Here is a 25,870-nt window from a genome sequence, read left to right on the forward strand (position 1 = left end):
TATGTTCTGAAGAAAGCACCTGAAATTCATTTCAGTGGGGAGATTGCTACTGAAGGGACTAGATAAAGTAACTCTTGCAAAAACATCTGGACCACCATAGGTTATAGGCTTGTAAAAAAAAAAAAGAAATTTTATATATATATATTATATATATATATATATATATATATATATATATATATCTATCCCCCTCCCTGGCACAGATGCCACCTTTTCTTGATTGCCATTGAAGACTTAGGCTGGTCTACATAGCCGTACTGATTTTATGTTCCACAAGGTGCTGATCAGCAACAGACACCTGTGAACTGCTGCATTTCTCCATAGAATTCTATGGGCGAGTCCGTGCAATGCCATGAATTCACAACCTTTGCGGACCAGCTCTATAAAGTGCGGACCACGGTTGCAGCCTGGCACACCATGGATAAAATATCTGGTGATGTAAGAGGCTGCATTGAATATAGTGGGTCCGCAATTGAAAACCCTCAATTGCGGACTTACATTTCAGCCGTGTAAGATCAGCCTTAACCTTGGCAGTTTGGAAATAATTTAGGATACAGTTTGACTGCAACCACATTTTGCGTTAGATCATAGATACATACTTGCCAACTTTTAGAAGTTATTTCGAGCACCCTTTAGATGACTTTGTATCAGAATTTTGACACATTGTGCTACATTCAAGCCAGGACCCTTTCTAGAAGATTCCATTCAAACATGTTGGAAAATTTTAGCCCAGCCATGTGCACCATATTTACACCAGTGTTACAATTGTGGATACAACTAGAGCTGATCGAACACTGTTCGGATCAGCTGATCCGAACAGCACGCTCCCATAGAAATGAATGGAAGCACCTGTGATGCCGGCAAAGTCAGCGTCACAGGTGCTTCCATTCATTTCTATGGGTGCGTGCTGTTCGGATCGGCTGATCCGAACAGTGTTCGCTCATCTCTAGATACAACTAAAATCAGGGCCATTACTTATCAGGACTTTATGGGCACATTGTCTTGGACACTTTGTCAGGAGCACTGAGCCAGGTCAAGGAGATTTGCCTATTATTGCAGGAGGTTAATTTTGAGCGCACGTCCTGACGTCTCATGATCATTGGGAGATTGGGATCCCATTGTACATCGCTCTGGACCACACTGAATACTGTGTCCAGTTCATCCCCCATATCTACAAGAGGGCAGATAATAGAATGGGTGGGAATGGTGGTGGGTATATATTTGGGAGGAAAGTTATTACTGGAAGTCTACCAACCTGAATAATTGCCAATCTGAAGTTACTTGGGTGGATCAGAAGCCACATACATGGTGGTCTTTTCTGCCATCAGTGTTATATAGATGCCATGAATAAGATCCAAGACAGTAAAGCAAATCTGTACTTTTACATTGTTTATTTTCTCCAGTTTACATAAAAAAGTCACTTCAAATAGGTTATTTACATAAAAAAAATTCATTTTATTTCCAGGCAAAAACCATAAACCCTCCCCCACCCTTTGTTTTTACAAAACCTGGGCTAGAGCAGCCCCAGCAGATAGCTAGACAATAAAACCTGAGTCCATCTGAAATGCCCCCAATATTAAGGACACTTAAAGGTCTACAAAAAAGTTAAAAACTTCCACTAACTCACTGATGAAGGATCAAAGACAATGCATAAATGTCAGGTACAAGGTTCTGTGCAGGGTCCACAGAAATAAATAGCTAACATTACTGGGCACAGTATTCTTAGAGAACAAGGCTCCAGTCATACAGATCGTACAGCTTCATGATGGATCCAGCACGTTGGGATTTGACAGGGTGACTGGGCCCCTGATGTCTTCTAGTTCCTTGTGGCACGTTTAAGAGTTGAGTTCTTTCTGCACTTCATTCATCTCCTTCATCTGCAGATGAAACAAAACCAGGACGTTAGTTGCTACAAGGAGTCACCATGTCATCCAATCCAACCACCTCCATCCAATTCAGTAGTAGGGTAATGATGGGCAGTAAAGTTTCATGCAAAGAGCCCAAGTTTGCAAATGTTAACATGCAACTGAAATTTCTCTAGTCTCCATTGTTAGTTTTGGTACCCCCTACGCTCCCCTTCACACAGCATATACGTGCACTGCCCATTGCAATCAATGGGCTCTGTTTTGAAGTGCTGTGCTCGGACACGTGTATAAATGAGCGGCACGCTTATGCCGTGTGAAGGGGCCCTAAAGCCTAACCAGCAACAGGCACCAAAACTGTACAGGAATTGGGGCCATAGAAGAGCCCAACTGTGCTGGAGCCAGTGGAGAGGATCCGGTTATGGATGCCAAGAACTGGGGTTTGTGAAAGGTTCTCTTTAAGGGGGATGTGTCCACATTTGGGAAGGAGGTAGAAGCTTGAGCGAAGTGCATGAAACTTTTTTTTTCTAGGCTGTAGCTCAATAAAGGGTCTCAAATCAGACCCATCTATAGAAAAGTAGAGAAGCAATGGTCCACAACAGATTAGAGACTGGTGTCCCAGTTTCCTTAGTGTTGGATTACAGTTCCTTCGTACCCTTCAAATTTGGGTTGTCTGCTCCACATTGTGTTAGTTTGGACCTACTGGAGGATCCTCTGGTGACCCAGTTTGACACTGAATGGGGCCTTTGTCTTGCAGTGCCATTCAACTTTATGGATTGCCAAATACAGCGCTTTGCCAAGATTGGAATCCAAAAGCACTAAACAGAGCAGTGACCGATGCCTGCCCACTGCAGTATTCATGGTGGGTAAACCAACACACAACTACCCCGATCCTGGGACAACCCCTTTAAGTTATAAGTCATCACAGGGGAGCACAACCCTTTTAGATCAAGTACAGTTTGCACATCTTCATGACTATAGGCAAAACCCTGATTGAATGGCTTCATACACTTTGCTTGTTGAAATATCAATATGGCATCTAGCATCTTACCTCTGCCTTCTCATATTTGCCCCTCTTTCTTCTTGTGAGGACCTGTTAAGAAAAGTTATATCAGTTATTCACATCCAGTATAGTAGACCACTTCTAAGAATACCTTTCCAAAGTACCAGTCACTTCTGTAAGCATGCATGATGCAGGAGATTTTTGGGTCCATATGTTGCCATTAAACCCTCCCTTTGAAGCTATTGTAGCGCCCCCAATAGTAAGCAGTACTCACCAATACTATTATTCCTGCAACAATAGCAACAACCACAACGACAATGACAGCGATGACACCGGCAGTCAGGCGTTTCATGGACAGTTCATGAGGCTTCTCATCGATGTACATGATAAGAGGTTCCTGAACCAAGAAGTTCTTTCCATTGACTGGGATGGTGAATGGACTGGTGGAAGCAATGATGCTGTCTCCCTTGATCTATAGAAAGAAATCCACATGTAACCCCACTCATATAGAGGACAATCAGATCCGACCATCTGGTTACAGACAAAACCCGGAGGCATTCGATACAGACGATAGAGACACTTACATCTTTCTCCATGTAGTAGCCGACATCTGCAATGTCTACTTCACCGGGAACTTTCTCAGTGGAATTTTGCATCAAGTCAACGTAGATCAAGTTCTCTTCAAACTGTAGAAAACAATTGTAATGCAGGTTTATAGGATCTGCCAAAATCCTCAAGGAATTCTATGTTAATCACTCAGTCAAGGTTTAAAGTGAAATCTATAGTAGCACATTGGGGATTAATGTGACACCATCACGTAACGCTAGTTTCTTTGGGGGAGGGGGTCTATACCAAGTCCTGCAGCATCAACTCTAAGAGGGCTTATATCTTTGGCATGACCAATCTGCATAGAGGCCAAAGTGCTTAGGGTAACAGCACCCATCACATGAGATACGTCATTGGGCTTTTCAGACAGGACCTCTAAGGCGTTACCATCTGACCACCCCCCTCCCCCAATGACATGACCATTGGATTGTCAGGAGGGTTTGTATAGCTGCCTCATCTTCTAGAAATAAGCTGTCAGGTGGTATTAGAGGAAATCCAACTTACCTCAACTTTTTTGATGTATTTAGCAGGCAGCCTGTAGCGTTCTGTTATCACCTTTCTTATTGCCCTGTTATAAGGAAGGAATATCAGCAAGTTATTATTGAACTTTTCCAGCTTCGTCATTTATCATATATGGATAATCGTTCACTTACGTTTCCAAGTCTTGGATGGACACCGCATCCGTGTTATTGCGCTTCATTTGAACAATTACCCAGCTGTAAAGAAAGAAGAGGAAAGTGTAAAGACCTTAGTTATGCCCAAAGGTTCAGCAACAAAAATAGAATGTGAAAACCAAACCCTGAGCAGATCTGAAGTCACATTCAGTCATAAGGCCCAATAACAGCTCAGTCCCATTCAAGTGAATGGGCTGAGCATAGGTACCTGTCATACTAATATGCAGGACTGAGCTTGGCAAGGTCTGATGAGGTTTAGACAGCTGATCAGCTGGAGCCCCAGGTGTCAGAACCCTGACTTTTTTTTTATGACCTATCCCAAGAATAAGTCCTATAATGGGAGCGTTCACATTCACACTGCTCCCATTGTAGTTTTCCCTCCAATGTGGTACAGAAAGTCTGGTGGAAACTTGACCCCATAGCTGTGGCACCCAGCGGTCGTCTAATGTCCCAGACATTGAAAATCTTGCAAATACAATTTTCTATAGTTTTCTAAAGTTCAGACAGTATTTACAGTTCTGCCCCATATTTTCATGGACTGGCCACACTACCCTATCTAAGACTGACATGACTTGCCAGGCAGTGTCCATACATTTATTTAACCAGTCCCCATTACAGATACTTCAAGCTATACCTAGACAGGATAGTACTTACAAAGTCCTAACAAGTTCAGGACAGGTCTTTGATGCTTTGTCCGCCTTCTCAGTTCTTCTAACCCCAGCGGAGTTGACGCACCAGCACATCTCTGTACCATTGCACTGCCTTGCTTTGAAGCTACCATTGTCTTCACAGTCGGGGTTGTAGAGGCCGTCATTGTCAATCAGGGCACCTGCAGGTCTTACTCTTCTTCCAGCTTTGGTGCCAAGACTTTCCTTTTTCATTAGCAAGCATTTAGGAATCACTGTGGAGGATACAAAGATGCTGAATGTAACTCACCACCTAACCCTAGGACTGTCACCAGCTACCAGATTAAGGTTTTTCAATTATTTCCCCATCTATAGCATATGGGGGGGGGGGATGAGTGTTTGCTTGCTGGGGGACACCAAGAAAGCAGAACAGGGTTCCTACCCACAGACCCCACATTAACTGGGCATTCTAGCAAATTGGGGAGAAGAGTCTATAGAGTGAAAAACCCACTTGGGTTACATACAGGCAAGAACTCTGCAGAGAACAGAGGAAACTTTTCTTCTTCGTTTTCTATTCACATCACATTAACCTGCCACATTTTTCAAAGCTTATGAGCGAGCTGAACATTTCAAGTTTTTTCTGCATGTTGGATGAGCTTGAATTCAGTCCTATTCTCTTTGCTGGATTGTAGAATGCTGTATTGTTTTACTGTATTTTGGCATTGTATGGCCTCAGCCCAATGGCACTTTATTGGCAATAAATGTTAATATACCAAAGAATGCAGTAAATTATAGACATAAAAGCAGCAATAGTCCCTGATCCCACTTCTACTCCTATTCCAACAGCAGATTTCTACTTTTTGGCCCTTCTCACAGGAAGCAGCAGGAGCCCCAACCCCATAACCAGTGATCGGAGAGGAGTCAGACCTTGTGTGCTCAGAGGAACCCGAAGGTAGAGACCCCAAATTCCATGTTGGAAAGCCCCCTCAACTTACATACATACCCATTTCAGGAACAGAGCACACAACCGATATCAGAACATACGCCTATTAAGTCCATGTCCTGTAAGTTACAGTATAGCAAGTGAAAGCCAATACTCACATTTCTCACAGTCTGCGGGCCTGGTGTCTGGACCTATCTGAAGGGTGCACTGGCAGGGCTGCCCAACACCACCACCGCTGTTACATTTGCCATCATAATGGGAGTAGCACTTGCAGTCTGCAGAGGAAAGAAATTGTAAAGACATCAGAATTACCAATAAGGACAAATGCAGAATATTCCAATCGTATGTATACATGTCAACTATACTAGGAACAACCTAATACACCAAACATATCAAAGAGTTACAAGATAAATAAGGCACTATATCAGCGAGAAGGGTTACAGAGACCATTAGGGACTTGCATGGGGCTGGTCTAGGTTGGCTCTGGCTCAAGTGCCCACTTATTTGTTCTACTTCTACGGGACCACTTTACTGTGCGAAATAGAATTTGCAAAAAATGGGTGTATATAGTATGTACTACAGACAGGTTTCCTTGGCCAAACCCAGTCAAGATATAGGACTCCAAACGTCACTGATCCACGATGCCCTGTGTCCCCCGACCTCCTTGCAGCTTTGTGCCTACTACATACAGTACAATACAACCCCCCACACACTCCACAGTTAAAAAGTGCAACCAGATGAGGCATTGCTGCCACAGGTTACTGTTGTATCTGACCATAGCTACAACCCCCAACCCAGAGAAAGGGCACACCTGTTTATTACTGGGAAGGTCACTGTTAAGCCGGGAGGTACTTCAGACCCATCATTACCTTGGAATGGTGGGCAGGTGTAAGGCCCTATTCACATCTGCGTTTGGGTTTCTGTTTGGTGACCCCCCCTGAACAGAAACCTATCTGCACAAAGAAGTGATTACCTAAGGAAACCTGTGAACCCCATAGATCATAATGGGGTCTGTGTGGTTTCCGCATGAAACATGTAATGAGGTCCTGCAAGCAGCACATTTCTCTGCATTTCTCTGAAACAACACGGACCCCATTATGATCTATGGGGTTCACAGGTTTCCTTAAGCAATCGCTTTTTTATGCATATAGGTTCCTATTGGGGGGGGGGGGGGCTCTGAATATAGTTTAGGGTCACTTTTGGCATTGTGTAGCAAGTAAATTAGAAGGAGAGTGTTCTTTTCCCGAAGAGATAAGCAGCAGCACCTCCCACTGCTCTAAGAGGTCACTTGCATGTTAGGTAATCCTTAAGGAGCTATCAGATAAAAGTACCCACAAAATAAAAAGTATCAAATTGGCCATTTTCTACTACACAACCTGGATACCCCAAAATTCATGAAAAAATTCTTGTTAGTTCCTATTACTGGCATTACTTTCATCTTCTGATTTATAGAGCTGCAGATTTTAGCGAACGCCTCGGGTTAGGGTCACACCTGCACCTGGTTTCTGTTCTTTAGACCTACTTGGGGACCAGAAGAACAAACCTAATCCTCTTAAAGAAGGTGACCCGCAGACCCCCCCAGTGAGGTCTTCTGGAAAATGCAGAGAGAAGAGCAAGAATCCTTACAGGTCACCTCTGGTGGATTCGGGGACAGAAACCCCCAAACATAACAGGTGCAAGTGTGAACATAGCCCAAGTCTGTACAGCACGGGAAACGATGGTGCACAGAAAATTCACTCCCCCCCAAATCAGTTTGATTCTACCTTGACAGCCCCTCAATAGACGGCTCTGATATGAGGCCACTGCTGCGGCTCCATTATTGGTGGAATCATCAAATAAACCCACAGAAATATAAGTGGAGGCCGAAGTATTTAGGAGCCTCGATAACTGCCGAAACGCAAGTGTGACCCTCAGTCACTAACACTTCTCCACAATGGAACAGACCCCAATAGATGCACCGGAGCCTGACGCAACAGATAACGCAACAAAGCACCTAGTGGGTGTGAATACAGCCTGAGGAAGACTACCCCAATATCGGCAGATCTGAGGTAAACTGTTATACATGTTATTAGGGGGGCCCCCCACCTATACAGGTCACAGTAACACCCCCTCCCCTAGTCACTGAGACATAACAAAAGACAAGTCTCCACCACAGCACAGCCTCAGGTACTGGCAGCCACTCCCTGTGACGTCATACAGGTGTAGCCAAGAATACCATTTCCCCCCCCAGGGAGCACAGCCCGGCGCCATTTTGACAGAGCCGCGCCTCATACAGTGCAGTGTGAGCGGGAAGCTATCCCGAGGTGCGGCAAGACGTTATAAAATGATATAATAATCCAGAGAGAGATAACCTGCAAAACAATGGAGGAGCTAACGGGACAGGGCTGCTATCTTATCAGCTACAGATATACTAGTTATACACACACACCTCCATATCTTACTGATACAGCCTGCACACACACGTATCTATATACAAGTACATAACTATATATACACACACACCTATATAAACGTACATTTCTATATACACACACACATACGTATCTATATACACACACAGGCCACCTACAGGAGGGATACGGGGGAGGTCTGGACCAAGACAAGTACTGCAGAGCCCCATCAGATATTGGGGACTACATCTTCTGGCATGCTGAGAGTTGTAGTCCTGTAAAAGCTTTAGAGCCGCAGGTTACAGAGCCCTGACATTATCCCATTGTACTCTGGTGACAGTTCACATTAACAAAGTGTAAAAACCCCTGCGGTGCTCTCTGGTCACTATTAACCCTTTATATTCAACAATACAGCAAATCACAGAAAGTGACAAGATAGGAGGAGAAGATCACACTGGTCAGAAGACAATGGCTGAAAAGTAACTACAAAGCCCAGCAGGCTCTGAAGAGATCCCAAAGACAGAGCTGATCCCCTGGAGATCTGGTCTTGTGGGCTCCTGCCTTCATTGTAGATTCAGTTTTAGTTTTGCTACATTGTATCAGGGGTTTTCAAATTCGCTACAAAGTATCAACTCAACGATCTCCATCAGAAGTCTCTAAAAATGATCCCACTATAAAATAGGAGTATAAATGGCTCCAATAACCTGATCTCACTATAATACAGGGGTATAAATGGTCCCTACAACTGATCCCACTATAATATAGAAGTATAAATGGCTCCAATAACCTGATCCCACTATAATACAGGGTATAAATGGCTCCAATAACCTGATCTCACTATAATACAGGGTATAAATGGCCCCAATAACCTGATCCCACTATAAAATAGGAGTATAAATGGCTCCAATAACCTGATCCCACTATAATACAGGGTATAAATGGCTCCAATAACCTGATCCCACTATAAAATAGGAGTATAAATGGCTCCAATAACCTGATCTCACTATAATACAGGGTATAAATGGCCCCAATAACCTGATCTCACTATAATATAGGGGTATAAATGGCTCCAATAACCTGATCCCACTATAATACAGGGTATAAATGGCTCCAATAACCTGATCCCACTATAATACAGGGTATAAATGGCTCCAATAACCTGATCCCACTATAATATAGGGGTATAAATGGCCCCAATAACCTGATCCCACTATAATATAGGGGTATAAATGGCTCCAATAACCTGATCCCACTATATTGAAGGGCATCAATAACCTGAGGGCAGGGACTCACCTTGACTTTGAGCCTGTATGACGACGATACAGCACAATAAGGAGGCTACAATGAAGGTCTTCATCTTTCCAGACACCTCTGACTTGTCAATGTCCTTTAGGGTCCGATCCCCCAGTTCAAGAGTCTTCACCCAAGTCACTTCCTACTCCTCCTACTTATACCAGGTCAGACCGGTCAGGCAGGTCCCTCCCTGAATCACAAACAAGGACGAAACTTGCAAGCAACCCTCCTCTGGTTACACCTGGATACTGTGCAGCAACCCCCCTCCTCCACCGAAACCAGTGCCCTAGGGGTTAAATACAGATCCTTAGACCTTGAGCTCCAGCTTGAAGATCCAATAGCAGAGAGTGATCAGGTCTATACACAAGCAGTGAGTTATATAGAGGAGGGTAGTGACGTCACAGGTCACCTGGATGAAACTAGGAGGGATGACTCACCTGTGGGAAGTCTCCTACCTGTCCCATCTGGACACACTGCCTGCTCTGTGTGATGTCATGGTCCTCCCACCGAGAGGGAAACTGTCTCTAGGATCTCCCCACAGATTGCTGAAACTTATTACTCACCTGTACAGGTCTCTGAATCAGTAAACAAACTGCACTAGTGGCTACATAGGTTACTATGGTTGTGTTACATAGGTGGCTATAATACACACATATATATATATATATATATATATATATATATATATATATATATATATATATATATATACTGGGGGGAATTTATCAAGACAGGCGAATCCCACCACAGTCTTAATAGGTTCTGACTGGCGCCATCTGCGTCTGAATTACCAAGAGTTTCTGACTTCTTAATAATCAGGTGTCTGCCCATGTGCCAGAATGGTAACCTACACCAGTCAGGAACTAGCATAGATTTCCTATATAATAGGCCCAGTTCACATCTGCGTTCGGGTTTTCATTCGGCGACCCCCCCCCCCCCAATGGAAACCTATCCACATATAAAAGCAGTTACCTTAGGATACCCGTGGACCCCATAGACTATGAGGTCCATGTGGTTACCGCTCGGTTTCTGCACAAAAAATGAGGAGAGAAAAGTGCTGCTTGTAGGAGAGGGGAACGGAATGGCCCGAACGCAGATGTGAACTGGGCCATGGGCGTTTCAACTACATTCTCAGAATGGGGGAGGTGACGCGTTTTGGGTGCAAAAAGAGCCTTACACCAAGGATGAGCCACATAATCACCCATCTATACCAGAAAACTGATGGAGTTGGATTGATAAATTACCCCACTTCTTTTTTACCCATCATCATAGTCATATGAGGGCTTCTTTTTTTAATGTTTTCTAATGCCATATTTTTTCTACCATTGCATTGTCCATATCATGTATTGTGAAACAGTAGAAACATCATTTGTGGGATGGAATGAGAAAAAAATGCCGTTTTTGATCTTGTTTTTTGGGATCATTTTTTTTTTCAACATTCGCTGTGCAGTGAAAATGACACAAATCCTTCAGTCCGTGAGTCCATATAATTACAGTGATGCCTAATGTCTAAAGTTTTTTTATGATCTATAACTTACAAAAAATAAAAGTTTATTTCGCTTTGCCATTTTCTGACACTTTTTTTAATATTTACAGAGCTGAGTAAACGCTCTGTTTTTGTGGGACGAGGTAGCGTTTTTATGGGTAATATTTTCAGACACATACAACTTTTTTATCACTTTTAGAGGTGGTCAAGAACGGCAAATCACATGTTATTTTTTTTTATATCACTCACCATACGAGATAAATTTTAGGGTTTAGTGGAAACTGCCCAGGGTAAGAATAAAACAGATCACTCGCACACAGTTACAGGTCAAAGCTGAAGGCAGTATGACAGACATGGGATATTGGACCTGTTAACCCAGGGACCCCAGACCATTGGCATAACTACCGCAGAGGCAGCGGAGGCAGCTGCCACAGGGCCCGGGCCATTAGGGGGCCCGGTGACAGCCGCTACCGCTGCGTTTTTTTTTTTTTTTTTTTTTTTTAATAGGCCGTTACGGGCCCTATTTACTTTCCGATCCTGGCTAGGCTGGGATCGGTAAGTGACACCGCGGGCCCCACAAATACTATCGTTATACTTTGCAGACCCCCGAGAATAATGATTAGCGGACCGGGAGAGGTAAGGGAACGTAAAAAACACTGTTACTTACCTCTCGACGATCCTGGCCAGGCCTCCTTCCTACTTGTCTGACGTCTCTGACGTCACATGAACCCGGCCTGCATCCAGGGTCATGTAACGTCCGACGTCATAGAAGTAGGACGGCAGCGGAGAAGACAGCAGAGGAGCCGGGGACAGATAAGAAACAGTAATTTTTTATTTTTTTAATCCCCCGGGTCTCTGATTATTATACTCTGGGGTCTGAAAAGACCCCGGAGTATAATAATTGTTTATGGGTGTCCACTATGGGTTATAATACTGTGTGCAGGGGCCGCTATAGGGGATGATACCGTGTGCAGGGGCCACTATTTGGCATAATACTGTGTGCAGGGGTCACTATGGGGTATAATACTGTGTGCAAGGACCACTATGGGGGATGATACTGTGTGCAGGAGCCACTATGGGAGATAATACTGTGTGCAGGGGTCACTATGGGGGATAATACTGTGTGCAGGGGCCACTATGGGGCATAATACTGTGTGCAAGGACCACTATGGGGGATGATACTGTGTGCAGGGGTCACTATGGGGGATAATACTGTGTGCAGGGGTCACTATGGGGTATAATACTGTGTGCAGGGGCCACTATGGGGGATAATACTGTGTGCAGGAGCCACTATGGGACATAATACTGTGTGCAGGGGCCACTATGGGCCATAATACTGTGTGCAGGGGCCACTATGGGACATAATAATGTGTGCAGGGGCCACTATGGGGGATAATACTGTGTGCAGGGGCCACTATGAGGCATAATACTGTGTACAGGAGCCACTATGGGGGATAACACTGTGTGCAGGGGCCACTATGGGGCATAATACTGTGTGCAGGGGCCACTATGGGGTATAATACTGTGTACAGGGGCCACTATGGGGTATAATACTGTGTGCAGGGGCCACTATGGGGTATAATACTGTGTGCAGGGGCCACTATGGGGCATAATACTGTGTGCAGGGGCCACTATGGGGTATAATACTGTGTGCAGGGGCCACTATGGGGCATAATACTGTGTGCAGGGGCCACTATGGGGTATAATACTGTGTGCAGGGGCCACTATGGGGTATAATACTGTGTGCAGGGGCCACTATGGGGCATAATACTGTGTGCAGGGGCCACTATGGGGTATAATACTGTGTGCAGGGCTTACTACAGGACATAATAGAGTGCGGAGGAGGGGTCGGTCGAGGTTGTCGGTTGGGGGGGGGGGGCATGTCAAAAGTACGCCACGGGGCCCCGCCATTCCTAGTTACGCCACTGCCCCAGCCCTTATCCAAATCTGGGTAGGTACCTGAAATAACGGCATTAATTATGTAATGGAGCATGATCGTGTCAACACGGCAATCTCTTCTATTAACCCCTTTCCGACATCCACCATACTAGTACAGTGGATGTTGGGTGTTTAACTATGGCGGCCACCATAGCCGCCGGGGGGGGGGGTGGTGTACTGTTTTACACAGTAGACACCCAGTGCTAATGCCCCTCCCCAAGACCTGCCCCACATTTGATTGGTAGACAGGTCGTCAATCACAAAGGCAAGGCTAAGATTAACTATTTGATGAACAGATGGAAATAAGGTGCAGCAGATGGGTGTAGTGGAAATACAATTACAAAGGATAAGAAATAGAGCAGTGTTCAGACAAAAAACTCTAAGCAAAGAATCAAACTGAACATGTCTCCTGTGCTGCAGCGTGTGAGCAGAGGGTGGAGCAGAGACCCGAACAGGCAGAGACGTTACAGCAACACAATATATATGTTTAATAAGTTGTGAGCTCCTAGGTTGATACTTTGTATTTTAATAAGCTGATAAATTACATTTCAACTCTTCTATTTTATTTTCTCCTTGCTGTTTATACATCTGTTATATTGTGTCTTGCGTGGTACCAGTCCCAAAGAAACCCAACCCGATGGGCTACAATGACTACAGACCTGTAGCACTGACATCCCACCTGATGAAGGTCCTAGAGAGACTGGTCCTGACACACCTACGCCCCCTAGTGAGCTCCGCTCTGGACCCCCTCCAGTTTGCCTATTGGCCGGGCATTGGGGTAGATGACGCCATCATCCACCTTCTTCACAGAGCTCTCTCTCACCTGGAGAAACCCGGGAACACTGTGAGAATAATGTTCTGTGATTTCTCCAGTGCGTTCAACACCATTCAGCCAGGACTACTGAGGGAGAAGCTGAACCTCGGTGGAGTGGACCATCACCTGTCCTACTGGATCCTAGACTACCTGACAAACCGCCCCCAGTATGTGAGAGCCCAGGACTGTGTGTCTGACCCTGTAATCTGTAGTACGGGGGCACCACAAGGTCCAGTTCTTTCCCCATTCCTCTTCACACTGTACACTGCTGACTTTAGGCACAACTCCTCCAGCTGTTACTTACAGAAGTCCTCCGATGACTCTGCTATAGTCGGCCTTATCACTGTTGGCGATGATAGGGAATACAGAGACTTACACCGGGACTGTGTGGACTGGGGCCAGCGGAACCATCTCAGGATTAATGCTGGGAAGACCAAGGAGATGGTGGTGGACTTTAGTAAACGGAGAGGTGCTCCGACCCCGGTGGAGATCCAAGGAACATGTATTGAGATAGTCAGGACCTATAAGTACCTGGGCGTGCTCCTCAATAATAAACTAGACTGGGCTGATCACCTGGAGGCGCTGCACAGAAAGGGCCACAGCAGACTCTACCTGCTCAGGAGGCTGAGGGCCGGGGGTCCAGGGGACACTTCTTAGGGCTTTCTTCTACTCTGTGGTTGCTTCAGCCATCTTTTTCAGTGTGGCCTGCTGGGGGAGCAGTATATCAACCAGGGACAGAAATAGACTTGACAGGCTGATCAGGAGGGCCAGCTCTGTCCTGGGGAGCCCCCTGGACCCAGTACAGGTGGTGGGTGACAGAAGGATACGGTCCGTGGTGACCTCCATGCGGGAGAACAAATCCCACCCCATGTATGGGACCTTGATGGGACTTGGCAGCACTGTAAGTGACCGTCTGCTTCACCCCAAGTGTGAGAAGGAGCTATTGCAAGTCCTTCCTTCCAACCGCGACCAGGCTGTATAATCTACATCAGACCAAGCGAAGACTCCGCACGGAGAACTAATGATTATGACTATGACGTCTTCCTTCTTTCTTCTTCTCTTCCTCAGCTGCTATGGACTCCTAGTATATCTTCTCTTCTCAGCTTATGTGTGTCCTGTAATATATTACTCTGTATTATCCTGTATCTGTATTACTAGGCTGTTGTAACATGCTGAGTATCCACACTGTGGGACTATTAAAGGATTATCTTATCTTATCTTATTGGCAAGCATATTATGTGATCAAATGGTGCCGAGGCTGAGGCAGGCAGAGTTCAGTTTCCATTTTCTTTTCCTTGTCTCAAGGGATTTTACTTGCTGAGCAGCAAACAATGCAATGAGCCAAATACCAGCAGGAGCGGATGCCCTTACTATGATAATTCCACCCACAGTAAGCTCTAGTTGCATCAAAACAAAGGTGCAGCATGGAGCAAAACAATAAAAATAAAAAAAAATATTTGATGGCATCATCTGGAGAGAGTTCAGAGACAGTCACATTGGTCATTTTGTAAAACCCCTTGTAAGTGATAAACTGATTCCTGTCTTTAGCTGTTACTAGGGGCTTTATAGTTACAAATGACTTTAAAGGAAGCTGTAAAAACTGTCTATAGTAAATCCCCGGACTAGTCAAGGTTTACTGTGTGTTAGCAAGCCCATTCGGCTTTGTTTGATATCCCGCTGGACCTGGGTAGTCAGTGCTAGCCCTGCCAATGAGTGTGACCTATGTCATAAATATTCATGATAAGGAATGACTCACCTGAGAATGAAACAAAAGCTACTTTAACCCCTAGTGCAGGTCATAAGCTAATTCATCTGCATCATTCACACTCCCAACCCAGTTTCTTAAAGGGAGGAGACAAGGAAAAGTCCTCTGACCATTGTATGGGGCCCAGAAATGTGTGAACTATGGAAATATTCTAAATATTGTAGAATTTTATCCTATTAATGCAATGTGGAGGGAGGTTGCAGATTAACATCATGCCAAGGGGCAAGGCAAGGTTCAAAGTGAAAATTGCAGAAAAAAAGTATGTGACAGATTTACTAACTCCTTCCTCGGAATAAAAAAGTTCATGCGATATGAACTCACCGTGCACTATAAAAATTGTGTCTGCAAAAGTCACTGCAAATGATAACCGACTAGAAAACCGTAAGCAGTCTGTTATCTCCGGACTGATATATGTTATGATCTGCTTTGACGGCTAATGTGGAAACTGTATCAGAGTGACTGCGATAATGGAGACTGATTTACAGCTCGGCGTCCAGTATGTCACCTAGTGCAGCCAATGATTATTGTAGGATTTCTTAACAACTATCGGGAAACTTTCCAGGGGTTATACAGGGTCATGGTAGAATCCTTGCATTTATAATAAGACCCATGTCCCGAGAAAGGTAAGTATTGATGTACCCCTATAGGGTCACAACTGCAACCTATAGGGTCACAGATCAGATGCAGACCCATTGGCCACCCTCATCACATCAGGACTGGATAAACTTCTTTGATCTCCTTTCTGATCACCTTTGATGGTTGGCAGTCTGTGCAGTATAAATGTATTACCCCAGCCCTCTGGTGTACTGGAGAGAGATGGTTCACAGCCTTCTACTGTTAGAAAGGAGAAAATTAACCTGTTAGTGGCAAAAGGAGCAGCAAGCCCAAAGCATGTAGTGATGGAAGCTTTATATGGTGCAGGTTATGGCACCAAAGGGGCAAAGATAATCATGTGGGGGGCACCGATAGGATGGGAATGACGGGAAGCTTGGGTGGGTACAGACATGATGTGAAGAAGTCTTTATGGTGGTCGGAGCCCAGATAGAGAAGGAAAGGGAAATGTAAATGCTGATAAAATATATGGATGGGATAACAATTGCAAGGGGAAGTTGCCAAAGGAGACCAAAGCTGAGCTATTGCACCAGGGCCATGAGAATTTAGTGAAATCCTGGAGATCAGCTTAACAGTACACAAGGACTATTATCAGTTCTTCTGCATTCACTTCTCTTGGGAGTTGTGAACCCCAAATTACATAAAGCTATGTTCAGGCCTCATTTTTTGCTACGTCTTGGATATACACTGACCCTGACCCAATGCAGGGGTGTAACTACCGGGGTGGCCCTGTTTACTTACAGATCCTGGCTCCTGCTCATGGCCGCCTGCACTTCCCCTTCTGCGGAGGCAGTTGTGAGCAGGATGGGGGATCGGTAAGTGAGGTCGTGGGCCCGCGAACACCACAACACTGCTATTATTATACTCTGGGGTCTTTTCTGACCCCGGAAAATAATGATTGTTGAACAACACTGATACTTACCTCTCCTGGGTTCCCACAGGTTTCAGGCCTGTTTGATGAAGTCACAGATGTCATGTGACACAAGTCAGCGTCATTATGTGTTGCGACAAATTATGTATCTCTATCTCTTATCTATCTATCGCCTATCTATCTATCTATCTATCTATCATCTATCATCTATCTATCTATCTATCTATCTATCTATCTATCTATCATCTATCTATCTATCTATCTATCTATCTATCTATCTATCTATCATCTATCTATCTATCTATCTATCTATCTATCTATCATGAGCTCATAAAGTGAACCAGCCTGACACGCATGGGGGTTCCTAGGAGTCCTGACAGTGTTATACACTATGTATTATAGATAGGTTCCTAGGAGTCCTGACAGTGTTATACACTATGTATTATAGATAGGTTCCTAGGAGTCCTGACTGTGTCATACACTATGTTTTATAGATAGGTTCCTAGTAGTCCTGACAGTATCATACACTATGTATTATAGATAGGTTCCTAGGAGCCCTGACAGTGTCATACACTATGTATTATAGATAGGTTCCTAGGAGCCCTGACAGTGTCATACACTATGTATTATAGATAGGTTTCTAGGAGCCCTGACAGTGTTATACACTATGTATTATAGATAGGTTCCTAGGAGCCCTGACAGGGTCATACACTATGTATTATAGATAGGATCCTAGGAGCCCTGACAGTGTCATACACTATGTATTATAGATAGGTTCCTAGGAGCCCTGACAGTGTCATACACTATGTATTATAGATAGGATCCTAGGAGTCCTGACAGTGTTATACACTATGTATTATAGATAGGTTCCTAGGAGTCCTGACAGTGTTATACACTATGTATTATAGATAGGTTCCTAGGAGCCCTGACAGTGTTATACACTATGTATTATAGATAGGTTCCTAGGAGCCCTGACAGTGTCATACACTATGTATTATAGATAGGTTCCTAGGAGCCCTGACAGTGTTATACACTATGTTTTATAGATAGGTTCCTAGTAGTCCTGACAGTATTATACACTATGTATTATAGATAGGATCCTAGGAGCCCTGACAGTGTCATACACTATGTATTATAGATAGGTTCCTAGGAGCCCTGACAGTGTCATACACTATGTATTATAGATAAGTTCCTAGGAGTCCTGACAGTGTCATACACTATGTATTATAGATAGGTTCCTAGGAGCCCTGACAGTGTCATACACTATGTTTTATAGATAGGTTCCTAGGAGCCCTGACAGTGTCATACACTATGCTTTATACATAAGTTCCTAGGAGCCCTGACAGTGTTATACACTATGTATTATAGATAAGTTCCTAGGAGTCCTGACAGTGTCATACACTATGTATTATAGATAGGTTCCTAGGAGCCCTGACAGTGTCATACACTATGTATTATAGATAGGTTCCTAGGAGCCCTGACAGTGTCATACACTATGTATTATAGATAGGTTCCTAGGAGCCCTGACAGTGTCATACACTATGTATTATAGATAGGATCCTAGGAGTCCTGACAGTGTCATACACTATGTATTATAGATAGGTTCCTAGGAGCCCTGACAGTGTCATACACTATGTATTATAGATAGGTTCCTAGGAGCCCTGACAGTGTCATACATAATGTATTATAGATAGGTTCCTAGGAGCCCTGACAGTGTCATACACTATGTATTATAGATAGGTTCCTAGGAGCCCTGACAGTGTCATACACTATGTATTATAGATAGGTTCCTAGGAGCCCTGACAGTGTCATACACTATGTATTATAGATAGGTTCCTAGGAGCCCTGACAGTGTCATACACTATGTATTATAGATAGGTTCCTAGGAGCCCTGACAGTGTCATACACTATGTATTATAGATAGGTTCCTAGGAGCCCTGACAGTGTCATACACTATGTATTATAGATAGGTTCCTAGGAGCCCTGACAGTGTCATACACTATGTATTATAGATAGGTTCCTAGGAGCCCTGACAGTGTCATACACTATGTATTATAGATAGGTTCCTAGGAGCCCTGACAGTGTCATACACTATGTATTATAGATAGGTTCCTAGGAGTCCTGACAGTGTCATACACTATGTATTATAGATAGGTTCCTAGGAGCCCTGACAGTGTCATACACTATGTATTATAGATAGGTTCCTAGGAGCCCTGACAGTGTCATACACTATGTATTATAGATAGGTTCCTAGGAGCCCTGACAGTGTCATACACTATGTATTATAGATAGGTTCCTAGGAGCCCTGACAGTGTCATACACTATGTTTTAAACCAATTTGAGGTGTGGTTCATACTGAACTTGTTCAACCCAAAACTAATGTGGGACCCGAACCACCTGAATTCGAAAGTAAACACATTCTGAATGGTTCACCTATCTCTATTGACAACTCATGATCGCTGCAGTCAATCTCTAGCATCAGCATTTTATTTTTGAGGTCAAGATAGTTGGGGATTCCCATTTGGATGTCCCCTGACGAAACCTGTCAAGTACAGGTGAAACGCGCGTCGGGTCCCTTTACTGTTGGTATGTATGGAGGCTAATCTTGGATCATCCTATGTGGGCAGTCTCATAGCTATCTGTGGGTTATTACACTGATTATTTGTTGTTTTCATTTACAACACTTTATTATTGGACACTTTCAGTTTTAGCTATGGTTGAGCCCTTTGTACTATGATATTAGTGTTGCCATCCAGTGTACATTCCATGGCTGACAAGTTGGTATTTATAGCATTGTCTACCCCTATATGATTTTGTTTTATGTTTGTTTATATATTTTGTATGTATATATGTTGCTACACCTTTTTAGGAGCACTTAATAAAAGTTAATTTTTATTCATATATTTTGTGCGGCTGGTTCACTTTGTTGCTATATTCCCATTTGGATACCAACATGATGTATGTTGAAAAAAGCCTAGGCTAGACTGCAACGTTCAAAAGACATTATCTATATCGTTACTAACTCTGCTCCCAATAAGAATTGTCATGTAATAAAACTGGAGTTTGGGGGTGCTGTGGATATGTACGAAAATGTATTTTTAAGGCCAGTGATCACATTTGCATCCCAATAAAATGAGCGTCATGGAACTCCAAAACTGTACCGCTGTATCAACCAGGGAATTGACAGGTAAGTAATACTTCTGTTCTTATTTTACACCTTTGCTTGCTTTTTCTCTGTATTTCCTGATTTCGGACAACGCTTTTACATAAGTGACAAGGTATACACCGAATATATACCTCAATATGGTCTATACAAGAAATCACTGACAGTCAGATTAGCTCAAGAAATCATTTCCATTTAGAGACAATGTTTGTTTTGGTACCGTGTTAGCCAGTGGTTATGAAATATGAAAAAAAACAAAAAAACTTTTCAAGTCTTCAGTAGGTGATACCTTTTTTAATGGCTAACTCATAATGATGACAGAATATGACGTTTCGAAGCTTCCTCTGAGCTCCTTCTTGAGATATATCTAAAAACACTCTGTAGAGGCTGCATATTTATAACTGGACATAGGGGTAGAGTTACAGGAGGGAGGGGGGAAGAGGCTTATTACTATATACTTATAACAACAAACAATCAATTGCCAGATCTCAGGTTATCTTAATGGCTGTCTTAATGATTTGTATAAAAAGACATAAACCCACGTGAGACGTTAATTCCATTGTCCAGCGTCTGGAATAGGGTCATGGCCTTGTACTCATAAATCAGTCGCTGTTTCCTTGGTTTAAAGTTCCCTTTTAAGATCAAGATTTTCATGTCATTGATGATGTTGTGGTCTTCCTGGCAGAAGTGTTTTGGCACGGGAAGATCAGTTCTCTGTTGTTTGATTGTATGGCGATGTGAATTAATTCTCATTCTGAGTTTCTGTCCGGTCTCTCCAACATACAGATTTTCAGTGGAACATTTGGTGCAAATGATCAAATACACTACATTAGGGGTGTTACAGGTGAACGTACCTGGGATTTTATATTCCCTGTTAGAGTTTGGGATCTTTATCCTGTCAGTGGTCAGTATGTGCAGGCAGGTCTTGCACCTCTTCTGTCCACATGGGAATGTTCCTTTGTTCCTTTGTTTTTTTTTCATATTTCATTTACAGACACAAATACATCTCACACCACATTTCCCGTCCCAGCTGCAGGTCGTCTGATCAGAACGCACAGCATCGTGTGAACATTTGCTGACAGTTCTCCAGTTTCTGTGGATTTGTTCCCTTGCGTGTGGCTCTGCAACATCACAGGGGGCCACTATTTTACTGATAGGCCTTTAATACTTAAGATAGTCCTTTAAGGAGCCATTTTAGGACGACCAGACAGGTGACACAGAAGCAAAAACATTACTAAATGTGAACACAAACTTGCCAGTACATATAACCCTATTAGTCAACCTGAGAACTAATCCCCAGATACAGTGAGTAGGAGCTGCCGCCTGGGGCCAATGCTAAGGTGGTGCAAGCGAAAAATGTGAAGTATGTGGTAAGAGACGGTGGGGTGTGTGTATACCGTATTGTGATGTCACATGTTTTCACTTGCTGTGACTCTCGTTTCCTGTACATGCGTTATATAGCAAGTGATATCATTACTGTTGGTATACGCTGGGGTCAAAGACCTGGGGTGAAAGAGTTACTATACTGTAGATGACTATCTCTTACCTAAATATATCAGGGGCGGACTGAGACTGGCCGGAAACCTGGGCCCAGTCATGGTAATAGTAGTTTATAGTCCAGATGGTTGTCTTCTGGGCATTGGACAAGATTGGGGAAAGGCAAGCAAGGTGTGAAAATAACAAAGAAAATTAATTCCCTGCTGGTCCAAAATCACAGCTCCAGTGTCCCCTCCAAATCTTCTTCACTAGCGTAAAAGGATGAGTTTATGTTTCCAACTAGAGATGGGTGAGATGGGCAAACCAACTCGTACTGAGCCAAGTTCGACTAGAATATTCTAAATTTTAATTTTTTTTTGCAAAACTTAAAAAATGGAAATATGTCTTGGTTGAATTATAGTGACCATTGCATTATACTCTGGTGTCGCTTCAGACCTTAGAGTATAATATGTGGTGCCTAAGAGTGTCATACACTATGTATTATAGATAGTTTCCTAGGAGCCCTGACAGTGCCATACACTATGTATTATAGATAGGTTCCTAGGAGTCCTGACAGTGTCATACACTATGTATTATAGATAGGTTCCTAGGAGCCCTGACAGTGTCATACACTATGTATTATAGATAGGTTCCTAGGAGCCCTGACAGTGTTATACACTATGTATTATAGATAGGTTCCTAGGAGGCCTGACAGTGTCATACACTATGTATTATAGATAGGTTCCTAGGAGCCCTGGCAGTGTCATACACTATGTATTATAGATAGGTTCCTAGGAGCCCTGACAGTGTCATACACTATGTATTATAGATAGGTTCCTAGGAGCCCTGACAGTGTCATACACTATGTATTATAGATAGGTTCCTAGGAGCCCTGACAGCGTCATACACTATGTATTATAGATAGGTTCCTAGGAGCCCTGACAGTGTCATACACTATGTATTATAGATAGGATCCTAGGAGCCCTGACAGTATTATACACTATGTATTATAGATAGGTTCCTAGGAGCCCTGACAGTGTCATACACTATGTTTTATAGATAGGTTCCTAGGAGCCCTGACAGTGTTATACACTATGTATTATAGATAGGTTCCTAGGAGCCCTGACAGTGTTATACACTATGTATTATAGATAGGTTCCTAGGAGCCCTGACAGTGTTATACACTATGTTATATAGATAGGTTCCTAGGAGTCCTGACAGTGTCATACACTATGTATTATAGATAGGTTCCTAGGAGCCCTGACAGTGTCATACACTATGTATTATAGATAGGTTCCTAGGAGCCCTGACAGTGTCATACACTATGTATTATAGATAGGTTCCTAGGAGCCCTGACAGTGTCATACACTATGTTTTATAGATAGGTTCCTAGGAGCCCTGACAGTGTCATACACTATGTATTATAGATAGGTTCCTAGGAGCCCTGACAGTGTCATACACTATGTTTTATAGATAGGTTCGTAGGAGCCCTGACAGTGTCATACACTATGTATTATAGATAGGTTCCTAGGAGCCCTGACAGTGTCATACACTATGTATTATAGATAGGTTCCTAGGAGCCCTGACAGTGTCATACACTATGTTTTATAGATAGGTTCCTAGGAGCCCTGACAGTGTCATACACTATGTATTATAGATAGGTTCCTACGAGCCCTGACAGTGTTCTACACTATGGTTTATAGATAGGTTCCTAGGAGCCCTGACAGTGTTATACACTATGTATTATAGATAGGTTCCTAGGAGTCCTGACAGTGTCATACACTATGTATTATAGATAGGTTCCTAGGAGCCCTGACAGTGTCATACACTATGTATTATAGATAGGTTCCTAGGAGCCCTGACAGTGTTATACACTATGTATTATAGATAGGTTCCTAGGAGCCCTGACAGTATTCTACACTATGTATTATAGATAGGTTCCTAGGAGCCCTGACAGTGTCATACACTATGTTTTATAGATAGGTTCCTAGGAGCCCTGACAGTGTCATACACTATGTATTATAGATAGGTTCCTACGAGCCCTGACAGTGTTCTACACTATGGTTTATAGATAGGTTCCTAGGAGCCCTGACAGTGTTATACACTATGTATTATAGATAGGTTCCTAGGAGTCCTGACAGTGTCATACACTATGTATTATAGATAGGTTCCTAGGAGCCCTGACAGTGTCATACACTATGTATTATAGATAGGTTCCTAGGAGCCCTGACAGTGTTATACACTATGTATTATAGATAGGTTCCTAGGAGCCCTGACAGTATTCTACACTATGTATTATAGATAGGTTCCTAGGAGCCCTGACAGTGTCATACACTATGTATTATAGATAGGTTCCTAGGAGTCCTGACAGTGTCATACACTATGTATTATAGATAGGTTCCTAGGAGCCCTGACAGTGTCATACACTATGTATTATAGATAGGTTCCTAGGCTCCACTTTAGTGCTGACATAAATGCACAGAATATATACAATTAATACCTATGGGACTTCCCAGCTGCCATGGCTCATGGAAACAACTGATACATTTACATATACTATGCCAAGTCCAAGTTGATCCAGTGGTATGATTTGTGTTCAGCAATGGCTAGTGGGACATTAGACCCAGCACAGAGTGTCATAGGTAAATGGACTGAATGTGAGAGAGGCCTAGCTATGGACCCCAGAGCAGAGGGGTCGGGGCCTACGTGTTGGTTGCATCAACCTCAGATCAGTCAGATCACTAAAATAAATCAGAAATTTAGAGATGCAGGAAATGGCCAGTCCTTGTGACACAAGTCTCCAGAGAAATAAAAAATTAGTTTAACCCTTATTCACATGTCAGTGATTTGCATCAGTAATTGTATGCCAAACATAGAGATTGGTGAACATCGCACAATTCATTTCAGAAATATTTGCAAGGTTCGCCTACTTACTTTGTTTTGGTCCAAACCAGAAGTCCTATTATTATATAATGGGGTCTCCTCACACCCCAGGGCATAATAATTGGAGGCCCAGAGGAGGTGCAAGAAATAATAAATGGTCATGGTCTTCCTTCAGCTCTCGTGGGCTCAGGCATTGCGTCCCATTGCTGTTTGTTCTCAGGCATCTACTGGCCTCTTCCAGCCTTCTGGATGATGTTGGCAGACCCAGCGGAGACACAGATGTGTGAATAAGGTCTTAGACATCAGAGGATGCATTGTGCTATGTAGAGACTGTGTTTGGATAAAGAACTTGAGCAACTCTTAAAGGAAAACACAACACACTATAGGTCTATTCCAATGGCAGTGTCCACGAAAAACGATCCATGTGACGCATATCCAGGCTCATCAGAACTGGCATGCAGTACCACAAGTGGCCACTAGTTTACAGATATACCATAAATGATACAGCTTTAATGGACTATATTTCTGACAACCAGACAGGTAACACAGATCTTACCACTACATGTAACACAATTCCTCTATCTGTAGAAAACTGCGTGAGTCCCATGTGCTGTGTCCTGAAAGCTAAACGCAGATCTGTCATTATAATGAAAGAATGTCAAGAGCTTTTCCACTTATGAAGCTCAAGGTGCCCAGAAACCTCAACCAGGGGCTGCGGAGTCAGATGAATGAAGTTACCAACTCTGACTATGGCTTCAGAATTAATTAATGATCAATTATTTTGAATCGTATAATTATTAACATTGTATAATAATCTGATGTTTAACTTGTTACATATTTCCTTGATTCTACAGAGTTTTAATTAGAGGATCTTCACTGCTCCCGATCGGCTCCCCGCAGTTAGCCATTTATGATGGCGTCTGAGTCGGAGAAGGAGTGAAACGCGTCGTCGTAGTCAGACTGAGAAGTTTGAACCTGCCAACTCCACAGCCTGGCCCACAACTCTGATTAAATTGTTCCTTCCAACTTGCTCCGAATTATATGCACATTTAGCCAAGGGTGCGTGAGTGTTAGATCCTTCTTTTCTCTGACAGCTTTGTCGGGGGACAGTCAGGAGCCTCCATATGCAAGAGACAGATGGTAAGTGCACCGCGCTGCGAGTTCATATATGTCATAAAATTGTCATGGCGGTTGTATAATTAGGGATTAATTCTTCCGTTTTGCTGACTGAATGTGTCTTTATAGGGTTAATAATTACTCTCAGTTCCTGGCACACCTATATTAGTTACTTGAACAGATCTTATCCTAAAAACAACAGAGTCAGCTGTCCTGGGCTCCTGACTGGCCATGGAGTCGGAAAGTACGGGGCGGTGACCCTTCAGAGCGAGTCGTCTCCCGACACCCAGTCTGTGTTGGATTGCACATCTTGCTTTTCTTATCATGACTCACATTGGAAAAAATAAAA

The 25,870-nt window shown here is 43.4% G+C and overlaps 1 protein-coding gene across 1 annotated transcript; it reads right to left on the reverse strand.

The window, feature by feature from the left end:
- Window positions 1–1,378: 1,378 nt before the first annotated feature.
- EPCAM (epithelial cell adhesion molecule) lies at window positions 1,379–9,749 on the reverse strand. The gene is made up of 9 exons (XM_075267006.1): window positions 9,398–9,749; window positions 5,873–5,989; window positions 4,800–5,046; window positions 4,125–4,187; window positions 3,976–4,039; window positions 3,450–3,551; window positions 3,140–3,337; window positions 2,914–2,955; window positions 1,379–1,877 (listed from the first exon to the last, which is right to left on the reverse strand). The coding sequence occupies exons 1-9, from the start codon at window positions 9,459–9,461 to the stop codon at window positions 1,836–1,838; spliced, it is 939 nt and encodes a 312-aa protein (XP_075123107.1). The 5' UTR covers window positions 9,462–9,749; the 3' UTR covers window positions 1,379–1,835.
- Window positions 9,750–25,870: the final 16,121 nt, after the last annotated feature.

This window comes from Leptodactylus fuscus, chromosome 3 (assembly GCF_031893055.1).
Source record: "Leptodactylus fuscus isolate aLepFus1 chromosome 3, aLepFus1.hap2, whole genome shotgun sequence".
NCBI lineage: Eukaryota > Metazoa > Chordata > Amphibia > Anura > Leptodactylidae > Leptodactylus > Leptodactylus fuscus.

Excerpts from the sequence above, each read along its gene's own strand:
- EPCAM (XM_075267006.1), bottom strand. The coding sequence starts at position 9,461 with ATGAAGACCTTCATTGTAGCCTCCTTATTGTGCTGTATCGTCGTCATA. Across the intron at positions 4,040-4,124 it reads TCCATCCAAGACTTGGAAAC|GGCAATAAGAAAGGTGATAA; the intron begins GTAAGTGAACGA and ends TCCTTATAACAG. Across the intron at positions 3,552-3,975 it reads AATACATCAAAAAAGTTGAG|TTTGAAGAGAACTTGATCTA; the intron begins GTAAGTTGGATT and ends TGTTTTCTACAG.